The following is a 17343-nucleotide window of genomic DNA, read 5'->3' on the forward strand; positions in this document are numbered from 1 at the left end:
CAGCCAAGGCTTTGTCTAGCCAAGTCTTAAAAACCTCCAAGGATGAAAATTCCACAACCTCTCTAGGTAACCTGTTTCAGTGTTTACTACCCTTCTAGTGAGAGAGTTTTTCTTGTTATCTAACCTAAACTTCCCTTGCTGCAACTTGAAACTGTTGCTCCTTGTTCTGTCATCTGTCACCCTAAGAACAGGATAGCTCCATCCTCTTTGGGACAACCTTTCAGGTGGCTGAAGGTTATTAAATCTCCTCTCAGTCTTCTCTTCTCCAGACTAGATAAGCCTAGTTCCCTCAGCCTCTCCTCAGAAGTCATGTCCCCCAACCCCTTAATCTTTTTTGTTGCCCTCTGCTGCACTCTCTACAATTTGTCCACTTCCATTCTGTTGGGGGAAGCCTAAAACTGGATGCAGTACTCCAGATGTGGTCTCACCAGTGTCAAATAAGAGGTCTGCTGGCAGCGTTCCTACTATTGCAGCCCAGTCTGCCATTTACCAGCTTTTCAATAAGGACACACTATTGGTTCTGTCGCTGGTAGGTGTTATAAGGCTTCAACCTCTTCTTGATGGGCACCTTGCCTCCAAGCAACATCAGGGTGAGACTTAAGCTTGGGTGCCACCTAGATGGTATGGGTGCTGCTCCTACTCACCTGCCACATCTTCGATGTTCTTTGTTGGGGAGGCAGTTCTCTTTAGGTGGCCCCCAAGAGCAAAGAAGTCTTGATCCTGGTTCTTTCTTCAAGGGGCTCCAAACCTCCCCTTTACCTCACCCTTACCACATCCATGACCCGGATGAACACTCGACTCGGCAGGTCTTCTCCTGGATGATCTCCCTTCTCATCCCGCTCACCCACTTGGGACTAGATCGGGCCTTCCAGGCCAGTTCCACCTTCCCCACAGCCAGTTCCTTGGCTTCAGGTCAGCTGGGGCATGTAAGCCTGCCCTGTCTTCGGGCTAGCTAGGGCGTCCAATGAACCCAACAGAAACAAACATTTGGCCTCCACCGAAGAACCCCTGGGATCCCATCTCCCAATGCCCCTTGATGGCTCAAAAATAAAGAAACTTAAGCAAAAGGATGGGGGACTCACTCGTCCCTGTGCTTTGGGTGACTGTGGGGTTGGGCCGCTGTCCCGTGCCCCTCCCGGATCTGCCTCCTCAGTTTGGCCACCTCTGACCCCTGGCTGACCTGGGGTCACTCTCCATCTTCCCCAGATCAGTGGTGGAGTGTGTGGTTCCCACACCGGGTTGCTTTTGTCTCCCTGACCTGCCACACATGGGGAGGAGCTGCTCCCTGCCAATGCCTCCCGCCACTGTACCTGGATTCTCTGGTGGGGCCACGGGGTTGTTCCCAGGGAACATGGGTTTCCCCTGGCTAGGGATTCCTCCCTGCCTGGCTGGAGCCCCCTGCTCGCTACTCAGCTCCTCCTCTCCCGCCTTCAGCCAGGCGATCTTCCTCCCGGCAGCCAGCATCTCCCGGTTGGCGTCTCCTTCTTTCTCCGTCCCCAGCCGGGCGATCTCCCTCCCGACAGCTGGTCTCTCCCAGATGGCATCTCTTTCTCCCTCCGCCGGCCACCCAGCTGTTTTTCCAACTGCTATTTGAGCAGCCCACCGCTCTCAGGTGCTCCACCCTCGCCAAGTCGCAGCTGGAGGCAGCTCCAGAATCGCAGAGCCTGCACCCGCGATTCCACCTGGCTACTACTCATCGGGATTCTTGTGGTAGGTATCAGGGCGCATCGGGTGGGGGTCCAGGACCCCCTAGAAGGGCTTTCACTGCCCCTCTCACAGGTTCATATTCAGTTGATTGTCCCCTTTAATCCCCAGTTCCTTCTCTTCAGAGCTGCTGCTTAGCCAGTTGGTCCCCAGCCTGTAGTGCTGCGTTCCATCCCATCTTCCATGTTGTCAATGAAGATGTTGAACAAAACTGGCCCCACGACCAACCCCTGAGGCATTCCACTTGATACCAGCTGCTAGCTAGACATCAAGCCATTGATTACTACCCTTTAAGAGCAATGGTCCAGTGAGTTTTCTATCCACCTTACAGTCCATTCATCCAACCTGACTTTCTTAGCTTGCTTGTAAAAATGTTGTGGAAGACCCTATCAAAAGCCTGGCTAAAATCAAGGTATATCACATCTGCTACTCTTTCTGCATTGACAGAGCCAGTCATTGTGTCATAGAAGGCAGTCAGGTTGGTCAGACATGACTTGCCTGTAGTGAATCCATGCTGACTGGTCCTAATCACCATCTTCTCCTCCAAGTGCTTAGAAATGGATTCCCTGAGGATCTGTCCCATGATTTTTTCATGGACTGAGGTGAGGCTGATTGGTCAGTAGTTTCTCATTCTTCATTTTCTTAAAGATGGAAACTATATTTGCCCTTTTCCAATCATCTGGGACCTTTTCTGATTGCCATGAGTTTTCAAAGATGATGGCCAGTAGCTTTGTAATCACATTGGCCAACTCCCTCAGCACTCTCCTGTGCATCCCATCTGGCCCCATGGACTTGTACACATCCAGCTGTTCTAAATAGTCCCTAATCTGTTCTTTTGACACTGTTGGCTTCCCACCTCCTCCCCAAACTGTGCTGCCAGGTGCAGTAGTCTGGGAGCTGACCTTGCCTGTGAAGGCCAAGATAAAAAAGGCATTGAGTAGTTCAGCCTTTTCTACATAATTTCTCACTAGGTGGCCTCGCCTATTCAGTAAGGGACCCACACTTTCCTTGATTTTCCTCTTGTTCATGACATACTTGTAGAAATCCCTCTTGTTACCTTTCACGTCCCTTGCTAGCTACAATTCCTTTGTGCTTTGGCCTTCCTGATATCATTCCTGCATGCCCAAGCAATACTGTTGTATTCCTCCCTTGCTGTTTGTCCTGTTTCCACTTCTTGTAAGCTTCCTTTTTGTGTTTTAGCTCACTGAAGAGTTTTCTGCTAAGCCAAGCTGGTCTTTTGCCCTACTTGCTAGTCTTCCTGTGCATTGGGATGTCTTGCTCCTGTGCCCTCAGAAAGCTTTCTTTAACATACAGCCAGTTCTCGTGGACTTCTTTCCCCCTCAGACTGGCCTCACAGGGGATCCTGTCCATGAGTTCCCTCAGTGAGTCAATCTGCTTTTCTGAAGTCCAGGGCCCTTACTCTGCTGCTCTCTTTCCTTCCTTTCCTCAGGAACCTGAACTCAGTCATCTCATAGTTGCTGCTGCCCAAGTTGCCATCCACTTCTGCACTCCCCAACCATTCTTCCCTGTTTGTGAACAGCAGGTCACAAGCCTGCTTGAGTCTGCAGGATGTTCTATACACAAAATTCTTCTTGGTTGAAATCCTGGCTTTGCTGATGTCAAGAATAAAAGCCCAGGTGACTGAAATGGAGCCAGGAATTTGTCAACTGATTTAAATAGCAGATACGTGATGCATGCTGGCACATGTGATTCATTAGTAAAGAAGTCAGCGTTACTGTTTACAGGCTTGAAGTTATGCACTTAAGCATTTAGCTCGATTGGACCAAAGAAAATCACATGAAGCCCATTTCAGGTTTTTTTTGCATGTTAATAAAAAGGCTTATCATATGCAACATTGTATTTTAAATTCTATACATAAGTTAGGGGGGGTTCTTCAGTGACACCCCAAACCTACTTTCATATTTTTCATTAATGCCCAGGATATGGGCTATAAAATCATGTGTTATGCATCAACATAGTTTACCACATATGAAGGCCTAACCAATTAGTCACATCTTGTTATTTACTGAAAAACATCCTATGTAAAATATACTTCTCAGGGATTTCCCTACTTCATGTTTGTTTTATTAACATTAACTTACATATTAATGTGTATTCTGTTTTGTGTGTGGACTTATTCTAATTGATTTTTTTCTGATTGACTGAAAAGATGAAGAGGATTTATGTGATGCTATGTCTTTCCAAAACTGTATTTTTAATATCTGTGTTCTGTGAAAACTGTGAACAAGTAACTGCATCAAGGTAAAAAAATAGCAAAACTCAATTGCTTTGCAGAAAGACTCTTTTAATTTCTTTGAGACAGCTTCTGCCTCAAAGTTAAAAATATGTTGTTTTTAATGCTAATTAAGTCCAATCCATTTTCCTTTTTTCTTATTTTTTGCTCCTTGCAACCAGCTGCTTTACATTAATCTCTGGAGTCAGCTTCCTGTAGATTAGTTGTAATTTTATGTAGCCTTTAAATATACTTAAAGGGATAGTGTCAGCAAGCATATACCCTTGCAGACAGAAGGACCCTATATACAACTTCTGTTTCAAACCTTCCCATAGCTCATGAGTGTATTGATTTGTGGAGTTGGATAGGGTTCATCTTTATTGCTAAGGTGAACCTGAAATAGCTTTAACAACTCTGCACTCTACTTAGTGTAATTGTTCTAAGTATCCAAGTTTAGGAAGTTCTCTTCTTGCTTCTGGTGTTAATTCCTTGGGAAATATTTAGAGAAGTGCATGTCACATGTTTTTCATCTCTGACCTTTGGAAGCTATGTATTACCACCCAGATTTATTTGGATGTTTTCTTCCAAATAGGTTGCTTTCTGCCATGGATAATACTCTCTCTTTAGAAAAGATGCCCAGCACTTTTTCACTTTTTCAACATTATGCTGACAGTCCAGTACAAAGTGATCAGAAGACCTTAAACCTTGTACCCGGTAAGAATCTCTTCTGAGTGCATCCGTGCAAAAGCTGACATTTTGGCAAAGCCTTGGAATTTATAGAACACTAAAAACAGTGTGTGCTTGAAAGAGGAGCTGCAGAGTTGTAAGCCTGTATAATTAGCAATCAGAGCTGAATTTGAAATGAAGTCTAATTGTGCACAAGTGTTTGGTTTATTATGGAACAGTGAAAGGGGTGGCACAGGAGAAAGGACTAAAATGTTTTGTTTGTTCTAAAATCCCAGACCTCTGCCTATTCCTCATACAATAAGGATCATGCATTGGATCCCACATAGGGATCATAAGTGAATGTAAGACTTGTGTAAATTTCTCTGTGCCAAGGAAGCCTCAGTGTGCTCCATTGTTTCTGGGGAGAAACACAGTAGTTGTTCAGGGGTCCTTCTGAACCTCCAAAGTCCTTAGGAAGTAGGCTTCTGACTTGAGTTATGTGGAGAACACAACTGTGCATGGGTTGCAGAAATAAGCCACGGAAACTGTGTTAGTGTGGGTACAGCAGCTGGAAGCCCGTCTGCATCCAGTCTCACAGAGCAGTGGCTACAGAAAATGGAGGTAGCCTATTTCACAGGAATGACCAGTATAATGGAGTATATTGTATCTCCACTCCACCTGAAGAGCATGCCATACTTGTGTATGATTTATACCCATAAAGATTATCCAAATCAGGCCAGCAGTAAGTGAAGTGAAGAGGACAAACTTTATTTGTGTACTGTGTATCATGTATCATCTTCACCCATTACAAGCTTTCTCTTCAATTTTTGTCTTAATGGAACAGACTTTGAAAACCAACAGTTCAGCACAGTGCTTCATCGCTGGCCACCCACTCAGCTTCGTCCCCATCAGCATTCTGCCAGCCATTCTCTCCAGCTTTTCAAAATACATTTTGTTTCAAGAGAACTAAGTGTACTTAGGTGTTTTCAGGCAGCTCTGCATAAAGGAGGTTGTGAATGACGGCTCTGCACAACAATGCAAATCCACACTCTTGTAGTCTAAGAGAAAAGTTTGCCTATAACTTAGAGGCAGTGTTTATGACATTTTTAGGGCAAATTTGCTTTGATACCTTTTCCAGTCCAATAGAAGAGTCCTATCTTCCCACCCCAGCTCCTGGCTAATGGCAAAATGGGAGATGAAACAAGGAACATATTTGTTTTGCCTTTTGTGTCATCTTTTCAGAAAAGTCAGTGTAATATCATTATTTTCTGGACTGGTGTGCTCCCCTTCCTATTTTGATCTGCCTTAACCACTGTCTCCAATAAAAAATAAACATCACTGAATTTGGATTAACACATTGAGGATGAATAGGTGTATCCCATGAAATCCACCTCCTTTCAGTATTTTTATTTCCCCTTTCTTTCCATATAGTAGTGTGTAAAAATAAAATGTACTGTTTCTCTCTCATCACCCTATGTAGTATTTGCTCTTTCTTTTACTATTTAACTCTCCTTTTTTTGCTCTCTTCTTCTCCCATTTTTGCTTTGCTCATCTCTGCTCTACTGCTCTAAGCAGATCATTTAAGTGCCTCATCATCCTTCTGACCACTCAGTGAGGGTAGGCAATACTGTTAAAAATAACTTGGGCATAAGGTAACTTGGGCATAAAGGAATTAAATGACTTGCCTGAGAACATATAGGAAGCCTGTAACACAGCAGGGAGTTTAACCATAGTCTTGGGTATGCTGACTTCCTTTTCCTTCTCTTTTCTGGGAGTGTGCTGACACCAAAATGAGCTTTCCTGGAATCTGGAGCCTCGCCTATAGTTATTTCCTTCAGTTTATTAAAATCTAACAAAAGTTCCAGGTACCCCATGGTTAATAAAAACCTAGAAAATAGCAAAATGGACACCCAAAGGCTTTCTACCTGGTGTAGTATGATAACTGATTTCATCATTTGATTATACTACCAGAAATATCCATTTTGTGCAAACCCAAAGCCCCACTTTCCTTTTCTTTATTTAATTTGCTTTTTCAGCTGTTTAAGTAAAACTGAACATTTTCAAATAAAATATTGCTTTAGGTTGAAAAACTGAAACATTAGAATATGCTGGAACGAAATGCTTAGATTGTTTCAGACAAAGAACTGAAGAAATCTGATAAATTGGGTCAAAATTCACAAAATGTTTCTGTTGACCCAAATCTGCATTTTGTGGTAAGAAAATATTTTGTCTGAGAAAATGTGCCCAGTTTTATTTCAACTACATCAGAAAATTCTGCCCTTTAAAGCTGTCAGCCTTCCCTAGAGCTTTCCACCAAACAAAGTAAAAACCCCTTTCCCCTCATCCAGAGCTATGCTGTAAGACTTCTGTACCTTCTACAACATTCCCAAAAGATGTCGCTCCTCTTTTGTCCTCTCCCCACTCTCATCTCTCAGTACAACTTATTAGCCTGCACAGAATAGTGCAGTGATGTGACTGTGTTGCTCATTGTTCTGGATATACCTGAAGAAGCCTTACCCACTCTTTGGATTGTGTCATTAGTGACCTTGTGCCCTGTGCAGCTGCAGTCATCTACACTATCAGTGTCATGGCACTGCCCTCATCCCTTCACTCCAGCCACTTTCTCCAAAAAAGCCTGGGGACACAAACCAGCCTTGCAGCATGCTTTTGAACTGGGCTCTCTCAGAGAGCCAGCAAGACTAATTCCAAAACTGAAAGCCTGTCTCTGAAAAATACTGTCATTGTCCTCTTCTGTTTAAATAAAAATACGGTTAACGAACGGGCACCTCCACTGACTGAATTGTCCTACCAGGGAGGCTATGAAAGGAGGAAGCACCTGGCATACTTCCTAAGTCCCATAGGGCCCATGATACAGTAGGGCTGTCATAATGTTACTCAGGAGGCAAACTGGATGTACTTTAGGCAGAGCTGAAAACTGGAGTTTGTTGCAAAATTCGAAGTGGAACATTTCCCTGTTGGGCAAATTGCTTTTGTCACAACTGACATTGTTGGGGGGACGTGTCTACTTTGACTACATTTTATTTTTGAAGGAAAACCAACATTTTGATAATGACCATTTTGACATTTCTTTAAAAAAAAAATTCATTTGGAAAGGAATTTTCTTTAAAAATTTGTCTGATAAAAAATTAAAGTGAGACTTTTTGAAGTAAATGTCTTGACTGGCCTTAAATTACTGTATTTTTAAATTTATTTTTTAGGATTTTTGAAATTCTCTTTCATTTTGACTTCTAGCAAAAAAAAATATTTTAAATAAATTTCCTGTAGAATGAAGAATCTAGTTCACACACGTCTCTGTTGAAAACTGCCAGTAATTTTCCCACTGAGCACTAGGAAAAGGAAAGTGCTGCCTCAAGTTGGTCACTAGCAATGACTAGTTGTAATATTAAAAAAATCTGGTTTGCTTTTAGCAACTGAAAGGATTTTTTTTCTCTCAATGAGAGGCAGATGCAATCCTCCTATACTGATAGCTCTCTGTATAAATCACAGGAAAACAGCAAGCATCAGCATTTGCCTTATTCATGCCACAGGGGATCATCATCATTACTGTGAAGATAACTGAAAAAAGCTTTCTTTTTGCATCTTAATAGAATTCATGTAACATGGAAATTTACTGAGAAAAAGGGAAAAATGCATATATTTTTGTTTTGTGCAATCAGGTTATTTAGCAGCGAAATCTATTTTTTCTACCATTAACCCATAATTTTAGAGGGAAAAACACAGCAATCTCATCAAGGATGGTTCTGTTTAGATCATCAATCAATTTTTTTGATGCATATTTGAAGTTTATGCACTCATAGAGGACCTTATGATGTCTTCAAAGAAGTTAGGAAATGCCAGCTGACCATAGGACCTTAGTAATACACCAACACTAGAAAACTGAAACAATTCTCCTAGTTCCTGGAAGGATTATCTCCCTACAAGACACTACTAGGTCCTCAGAAAGCACTGCCACACTACCAGAGTCCCAAAAGAATCTCTTGTTCTCCCCAAGGGGTGAGTTCTGAACCTTGGAGACAGAGCCCAGGAGTCCAGCCAGAGTGTAGTGGGAGTAAGGCCCTCTACTATAATCCAAAGCCTTCCTGTGGACTAGAGGACTGCTTTCCTGCTGTCTTCTCTCCCTCTAGACCTGATATGACCCTTCATGAGGTGGTAAATATTCTTTCTTCACTTTAAGGAAACTTATTCATCCTGTCTTCTCTTTGCTGGAGGGAAACTCCTGCACTCCGTCTCTGGAATCTGGCTCCTTTTTCCTGTGACTTCCACTTTTGTACTGTTCCCTACAAGCAAGTATTTCATTCCCTGTTTGGTGGTCACTTATGTTTCCCAGCATAGCCCCTATGTTTCGGGCAAGATGAATTCAGCAGAAATGTGATCTTCCAGAAGGCAACCTGCTCCTGTCTCTAATGCAGTGTGACCTGAGAATACTCTTCCAGCAGGGCTTCCTTATCTGCCAGCTTTAAATTGTAAGATGAATTTTTAGGCCTCAGCAGAATTTATGCTTCAGAGTGCACCACAGCATTGTAAAAGCCTAGAGCACATGGACTCGCTCTCTTCAGTAAGATTAATAGGCCTCATGAAGAAAGGGCAGGGATGATGCCTTTGGCATTTTACTGCGTTTCAGTATTTTCTTGATACCTTTAAAGTTAAAAGTTATTGCTGGCCTCCAAAGACATTGGTTCTTGGATCATCAAAGGGCAAAGGTGTACACTTAGGGGACTTCGATCTATTATAAGATCTCTAATGGACAGAGTCTACAGACTCTCCTGAGAATGGTCAGGCATTGGGTTGTTTGCTTTTTACTGCAGAGGCAGTTTGTGGCTACTTGTACAGGAAGCATATTTCTGGATATGTTTCCAAAGAAGACCTGCCACAGCAGGTACATAGTTTTCATTGTCCTGCACATGGGGGAACAACATGTCATGGACTGTAAACCTGTGTGACAGGTGTTTAAAAAAGAATACAACAAAAGAATGCAGAAGGTGACTCTGCAATCAGTCCTGAGCTGGATGAAGTTGTGGCGGAACAAGAAACCTGAAGTTATAGTCTGAGAGACCCCCTACTCCACTAGCACAAACAGCATTAAGCATGATTGATTAGTTCAATATTTTGGTTAAAATTATTTCATTGGGAGATTCAACTGACTGGATGGTATTTTGACCTTTAAATATATTAGATCATCCAAAACTCCACTGCCATAAATTTACTGTTGTCTCTGTTAGACACAATAGTCTATATTTGCTCTTTTAGGGAGTTGGAAATCTTTCTGCTGGGTTCCTGTAGAATTAAAGTGTTGGTCTTCAATCCCTGACCCTACTAGAAACAAAGGAACTGCCAGGTGGCAGTTCCTTCCTGGTGCCCCAGGGCTGTGCCAGGTGGCAGTGCGGAGAGCTGCAGCGGAATTTGGGGTGGCTGTAGCCTCTTCTCGGCACTGCCGGAGCCTGCTCTGAGCCCAGTCCCTGGTGAGAAGGGCCCCATGCAGTGCCAGCTCCAGCTCCATCCCACAGCTGCCACCTGCCTCGCGCCACGCAGATCTGGCAGGACATGCCCCCCCCTTCCCCCTACTGAGGTGCAAGCAGTGGCGGGAGCCACCCCTACCCCATGAGCTGCACCTCTGTCCCACACCCCCAGCCCTGCCTGGGCAGTGCCTGCCCCTGCCCCCTCCCTCACCACAGAGGGCACTGATGTGCCCACACTCCTTCCTTTCCCCCTCCCCTTTGACTTACCAGCTGGAGGCAGCTCTCCACACTGCTGGCTCTGCTTCATGCTGCATTGCGGCTGCACAGACCATGGGCGTTTATTGGTCAAAATATCGGCTCCATATGGCTGATATCCAATATAGACAATTTTCTTCATATCAGTACCGCTCTGATATCAGATCAATGTATTGATGCACCTCTAAAAACAGCACATATTTTCTCTAGTTAAAAAATAAATAAAGCTTTACTAATATGCTAGGGGCCTAGGGCAATATCATTTAGTTTAAGATTGAAGCAAAAACAAACATAATTTAAAAACAATCTGCAGGGCTGTAAAATAGGAGCTTCATTACCAGGAGCAGTTAACAGACTGCAGAACAAAGGGCTTGATTGGTGGACCATCAAGACCATAAAAAAGAAGAGAGGGTCATCATTAACACCTGTGGAATAAAGAGTTTAGAAGGGATCAGGTAGATTACAATGAGCCAGGAAGTCAAGTGGCGCTCAGCACTGCCTGAATAAAAATGTTGCTACTACTACCCAGCAGTTTGTTTTAAACTTTGGGTGGAGCAGGAATCAAGGTGGGGTGCAAGTGCATCAGTGCCCCCACCTTGGATCTGGCCCTGGGTGCTAGTGTTGGCACAACCTTTCGAACAATGATCAGCCCAAGACCTAATGTTCTTACCATTAGGCTTAGGTGGGTAAGTGTAGCCTAAATATTTGCTGACTCAGCAGGACTGATATTTTTGATACTTGGAAAAATATTTGAACAAATTAAAGAATAATACTGGCACAAGATCAAGTTAATTCATAACTGGTTACGAATACATTTAGGTAGGAAATTAAAAGGTTTCTATTAGAGGAATGAAGTTTTGGAATGGTCATCTGAGCAAAGTAATAGGAGCAAAGAACCTGAATCTCTCCAAATGAAATTTGACAAATTAATATGATGGGAGATGCACAGTATGGTAAGACAGGGGGTTCTGGATCAGTAATCAGAGCTGTGATATATGGATTCAAGTATTTGCAATCCCAGTGTTAGGATCCAAAGGTAACTGTTTCTCTTTGGTCTGGTAAACTCATGGTACCAAGCTTCTGCTGGTCTAGGGGCCAGGCTGCAATTTTCCCCTGTCGTTAATGTTTTATTGATTTTTTGTAAGATTTTTCCTTCCTCTGAAGCACTGGACACTAGCCACAGCTAATGGTGGAAATGTTGTGCTAGTGTTCCTGTATTTAGAAATTTCTCAGGTATTTGATTAAAAGATCTTGATTTTCTGCTTAGGGTCAAGCGAACCACCAGATTCAGGGTAAAGAAAGAATGCCTCTCCTCCCCTAGTCAAATTGGCTGGGACTGTGGTGGTTTTTGTTTCCTGCGTAGCATGTGAGACATTCCTCTTTTGAGGGTCCTCTAATAATATACAAACCAAATTACTTCTCTGCCATTGCAATGACAGGCTTATGGTAGTGCGCTATGTTTCCCCTGTTTTTTGCCTGTGGCACATGGTAGGGTGTTTGTGGGTATTTATTTCATAATGTGACCTGTAGCTGACATGCAAGAGGTTGGAGTGGGTAGCTTGTAAGACTCTTTGGATAAATGGTCATCTGTGGATGCAGAGGACTGGGCTTAATTGGCTGAGAGGCCTCTTGCCAATCTGATGTTCCCAAATTTTTTAAGGTTTTACACCTGTGAAACCCCAGCAAAATTGAAAGGGTATAACAGGATCTCAGCAACTAAGTTTGTTGACCTAAAATCACCTTGATATTACCTACATTCAATTATTCTAAATATCCAGCCAACTGGATTCATTTTGGTGAATCCTTATTTGTAGTTAAGGAATTGATGTAGTTCAACTGACAGGAGTATGAGTATTTACTCAGATTTTTCTTTTAGTTCCACAGACTCCAAAATTAAAACCTCAGGAACCAAACTCAGCTACTAGCACATCCGTAGCAGTCTACTGGACTGTGAATGAAGGAGACATTGTTGACTACTTCCAGGTCTACTGCATGGAGGAACCTCAAACAAACAAAGAGCAAAGTGGTATGTGACTGAACCTGCCTGTTAGCCCCACTATTTCAGCAAAAAGAAAAGACAGGATGGTTGCCATCTGAAGGGAAAGAGCATAGAATCAGTAGCTGAGAGATTGTGAAGACAGTATTAAGCACTAAAGGTATTACAGGTAACTGAGGAGACCATGAACTAAGTAAAAGAAAAAGGTGGAATAATAGCTAAGTATTTTGGCGAAAGGAATCAACCTGGGTGCTAACGTTATGGCACATAAAGCTATATTTGGCCTTAATGAAAGGGTCCTGATTTTCAGAGACCATGCCATGCCTATTGATAGCTCTAGAAGATACAAATTCAACTTACCATCTCTGAAAGTCAGGGGTGTGATATAGATTTGTGGGGGGAGGGAGGTTTAACATTAGGATCCCAAGTGTATAAAATGCATCCACTTGTAATACAACAAGTAATACACTTTTCAACACACAGCTGCAGATGGCATTAAACAGATTTTGCTTTGTATATATACATTAGAAAAGGGATTACATTGTTTGTATATTAAAAATATTAATCTAGAAATAAAATCATTTCAAATGTATTACTATTGCTTAAACTAAATTTTTTAAAATAAAAGAAGCCGTTCCTTTTGAGAGATTTGGTTACATGAGAGAAATGAAGCCCGGTTTCACAGCTGCTTTGAAATGACATGCACTAAAAAAAATTGGGGGTCCAATCCCTCACAGTGTTTAATGCTTTGACATCCCCTTGACTTTAGTGGAATTTGAGGGGACTCAGCCCTAGGAGTGATCAAAAAAATTCTGTCAGTGGAAAATGGGGTTTTCAACTGAGTAACATTTTCTGCAAAAAATATCTGATTTCCACAGAAAATGCCAGTATTTCATTGAAAAACCCAATTGGCTAAAAACCAAAATATTCAGATTCAAATTGCACCATGAACATTTTGTTTAGGGTGCCTTATTTAGGAAGCCACTGCTGTCCTTTGTGGCCTCAGTCTCCTGGCTTGATAACACCTCCTGCGTGGTACCATGACCCCTTATAATAATATACTCCACTTATCACTAAGAGGGAAGAGAGCACGGTATCATGCCAGAAATAGTCCAAGCCAAAATCTTGCCCAGAGAAGAGAAAGAGAGCATAAGGCACCCAAACCATGATTCCTATGAGGCACCATTTTGAACACAAAATATTTCATTTCTGATATTTTGCCAAAATATTACAATTTCTCCGGAAAATTTGACAAAAGTAAAATATGGTTTAAATTTTCAAGGGTAAAATCCATGTTTTTTAACAAGCTCTGCTCAACGTATTGCAAGAGGAAATCAGTACTTTGTGTGATTTCTGCAGTTCTGTTTGAGAATGAATGATGAAGATTTAAAACAATATAAATAGCTCTAAAATATCTCCATGTTAATTAGCTAAGGCAGTGCTGTGCTACTCCCAGAAATGAAGGGCAATAAAATGTAAAAGTGCCAGCCAATAAACCTGCACTTTTTATCCCCATGCAACAGAACTCATCTCAGGTCTTCTCAACCATATTTTTGTGACAAAAATTATACTTTTGCATGCAAGACCTGACAATGTTATCTCCTGTTTATGTATTAGTTGATGCAAGATAGCCCTAGAGCAGTTGAATTGTTTATAAAAGATAGGCACTTCCCTAATGACCTGTATGTGTATGCTTGTCCCTAGCCTTGGTGGAAGAATACAGAGTTACAGTGAAGGAAAGTCACTGTATCTTGGAAGACCTTGAGCCAGATCGCTGTTATAGTGTATGGGTTATGGCTGTGAACTACACAGGATGTAGCTTACCCAGTGACAAATCTACTTTTAAAACTGGTAAGTATATTTAATGATTGTTGGCATCCAATTCTTAGACCATGTTAAAAATGTTGAAAAGCATTTAGTCTTCCCCATCTGTTTTTCATAGATTCATAGTCGCATAGATTCATGTTAGATCAAGGCTGTCCAACTGGCGGGCCCATTGGTCACATCCAGCCCTGAAGGAGTTAAACTCCTGCTCCAGGCTTTGCTCCCCCTTTTTGCTTTCCTGCTGTTGTCTCTGGAGTACTGGCGCTTCCCCTCCCACCTCCAGCTTCCTCTGACTGTCCCCCACTCTATCCCCCCCCCACACTCCTGGGAGCGGGGCAGAGTGATGGGGCCTGTGGGACTGAGGAATTCTGGGAAAAGAGGGCTCAGGAGAGACCTGGGGGTCCTGTGTGATGCAGCAGGAGTTGCTGCCCAGTTTGGGGAGGTGGGGAGGGAAGAGGGGAGAAAGGCACAAAGGCAGAGGGGCCCAAGGTTTATACACCATTGGTTCAGACTGTATGTGGAGAAACTCTTTTGTGGTGTATATAAAAGTGAAAGTGATAATAACACTTCCTTTCTTCTGTAAACTCTTCAGGGGAGGGCCCATGTCTTATGTGGATGAACATTAAGAGTTCATACTTCAGCTGCAACTTCTAGACACTACTGTGATGCACATAATAAATTACAAATAACTAGATAAGTGAGTTTTATTGAGGAAACTAAGGCTCAGAAAGTTTAAGTGCCTTGCGCTGGGTTGACCATGGATTAGGCATAGCAATAGAAGTCATGTATCCTAATCCATGATCTGACACTTCCTTTGCCAGATGATTTTTAGCAGGCCATTTAAACTCTGCAGGATGAGCAAGATTATTCAGTTTCTGTGATGGTGAAATATGAATAATAACAGTTAAATGTCTCATAATAAATAGCGTTTGTAAAGCACAAAGTGTTACTGAGACCATTTGAGGCCTGTCCCTACTGCTGTTCTGGCACTCCTCAGAGCACCACTGAAGTGTTACCTTGCTCACTTGTTCCAGTTCCCCATGTGCCAGACCCAGAAGTGAGGCTGTAAAAATGTCCTGGGGAGGACCCACCCTTGAGCTGCCTCTGCACAGAGTGCACAAGAGCTGTGTGTAAACAAAACGAGGGGCACGTATGCACGACACTTTAAAGTGGGTTAAATGGTTTTGCACTGCTTTGATGGTGTTGGTGTTTGCACACATCTGTGGTGTATTGTGCAGTAATTCCAGGTGCTGTAGCAGATTCAGCAGCATAATGCGCCTTAAATGACTTGGGGCGCAGCAAACTAAAACTCCTCCTCCAAGTTTTAGTTTGCTGCCCTACAGCTGTGGAATGAAGCACTGGGCTCCGTGCAGCTCAGGGGCTCTGCAGGCAGCCTGGCAGCAACCTGGGAAGGAAGAGCTGCCGGAGAGGCAGGTAAATTTGGGTGTGTGCATGACATGGGGGTTTAAAAGGCTCTAAATTGAAGCGGTGTTTTTAAAAACCCACTGCTTCAATTTAGGGCCCCTGTTTCATCTACACAGGCCCAAGAGTGCCAGTAGTAGGTACTCTCAGAATGACTGTGCATCCTCATCTCTGGGTTTGGTACACATGGAGTGGGTGGGCAGGGCATGTTCTTCAGCAGTGTTCTCTGGGACATGGTGGAAGTGGCATAGACAGGCCCTTAGTAAGCAGCCAAAGCTCTGAGCTCCCTACTTAGTTCATTGGGCCATGAAACCTTCTCTTCCTCCTTCATATTCAATTAGCAGGGTATGTTTTTGTGGGTTTGTTGGGGTTTTTTGTTTGTTTGTTTGCCAAAGGTCAATTTTGCAAAAACTGTTTGTTTTAGTTCTTACTCACTAAAAAGATACAGACTTTGTGAAAATCCAGACCTCATAAGTGCCAAATCCTGTGGAATGGCTAAATAAGTCACAAATATATTCACAAAAAAATAAGAATAATATCTCATTTCTTCATGGTCTGATTTATAACCTCTTCTGATCTTTGTTTTCTGGCAGATAAATTCCATTTTTGCCTTTGTGCTGGAGTGAAAACCAAGTTTTTTGGAAACTCAGCAAGCTATTCTCAAAACTGAAGTTCACTAAAAGACTATGAGCTAAATTCTGTTTCACCCTCATGCATGTCAGTGTGAAGGGGCACCTTCCAGGGGTGGTTGTGGTGCCCCCAGGTGGCACTGCAGCACCTATCTGCCTACCCTGCTCCCCTAATCTGACTCCTCCCTCCTTCCTGCCATGCCTTGATACTGGTTAGGATGTTGTTTGGAAGGCTGCATTTGGGTAACCAAAGTCTAGCCAAGGGTACATTGCCCCCCATCCTCCTTCCCTGGCTACTGGTCCAACTGGGTAGTGCAGGGATCTGCCATTCTCTCATTCTTTTCCTGTCCTTGGCTGGGGCTTCAACCCTGTTGGGTTCCAGCCCACCTGACTTTAATCAGGGCCTCTGGCCCATCTGGGTTTCAGCCCTCTCCTGGGTCTCTACCTGGTAGAGGCTGCCACCTCCCTCCCTCTCCAAAACCACCAGAAAAATAAGAAAGTATAAACATGGAAAAATAGAGGGGAAAATTTCAAGGGGTGCTGAATACTCTGCTCTGTGGCTGTTGTACCTCCCCTCACAGCTGTCCTGGTCCATCGGGTGTTTCTAACAGGCAAGTAGAGGAAAAGAGTGGGGGGGGAAAAAGGAAAACAGATCCTCATTGGGTTAACACACACTGCCCCAACCCTCTGTGTGCACTCACTTCACTGGCCTCCTCCTGAACCCATCTGAACCATTCTTAGACCCCTGGGTGCACTCAGTTCACAGTGCCCCTCCAGGGTCTGTGCTGCGTGTATTCTATCCCATGCTCCTTATTCATGTGGGCACAAATGACATGGCTCAGAGCGCTCCCAGCTGGGTCATAAGGTGCTACAGGGATTTGGGAGCGGGGCTGAAGGGTCTGGGAGCACACATGGTGTTCTCTTTGATCCTCCCAGTCTTGGGGTATGGGCTGAGGAGGGAGAGGAGGATCCACATAGTTAACTAAAGACTGTGGCACTGGTGTCATCGGGAAGGCTTTGGCTTACATGACCACAGCCCGCCCTTTGGCAATAGAGGCAGCGAGCTGCTGGGAAGAGATGGCCTCCACCGCTCTCCCCTGGGGAGGAGGCTCTTCTCACCCAGACTGGCTGACCTGC

At 43.5% G+C, this 17343-nt stretch overlaps 1 protein-coding gene across 1 annotated transcript in view; it reads left to right on the forward strand.

The window, feature by feature from the left end:
* The window catches only part of LOC109298119 (cardiomyopathy-associated protein 5-like), a 76325-nt gene that overhangs the window by 30254 nt on the left and 28728 nt on the right, over window positions 1-17343 (forward strand). The window contains exons 8-10 of the mRNA XM_019518251.1: window positions 4530-4651; window positions 12212-12361; window positions 14036-14182. Of these exons, the coding sequence (XP_019373796.1) occupies window positions 4530-4651; window positions 12212-12361; window positions 14036-14182 (419 nt within the window). The remainder of the gene's footprint in view (window positions 1-4529; window positions 4652-12211; window positions 12362-14035; window positions 14183-17343) is intronic.

The sequence above is a fragment of the Gavialis gangeticus genome, unplaced genomic scaffold (genome assembly GCF_001723915.1).
Source record: "Gavialis gangeticus isolate Ggan-Ray unplaced genomic scaffold, GavGan_comp1, whole genome shotgun sequence".
Taxonomy (NCBI): domain Eukaryota; kingdom Metazoa; phylum Chordata; order Crocodylia; family Gavialidae; genus Gavialis; species Gavialis gangeticus.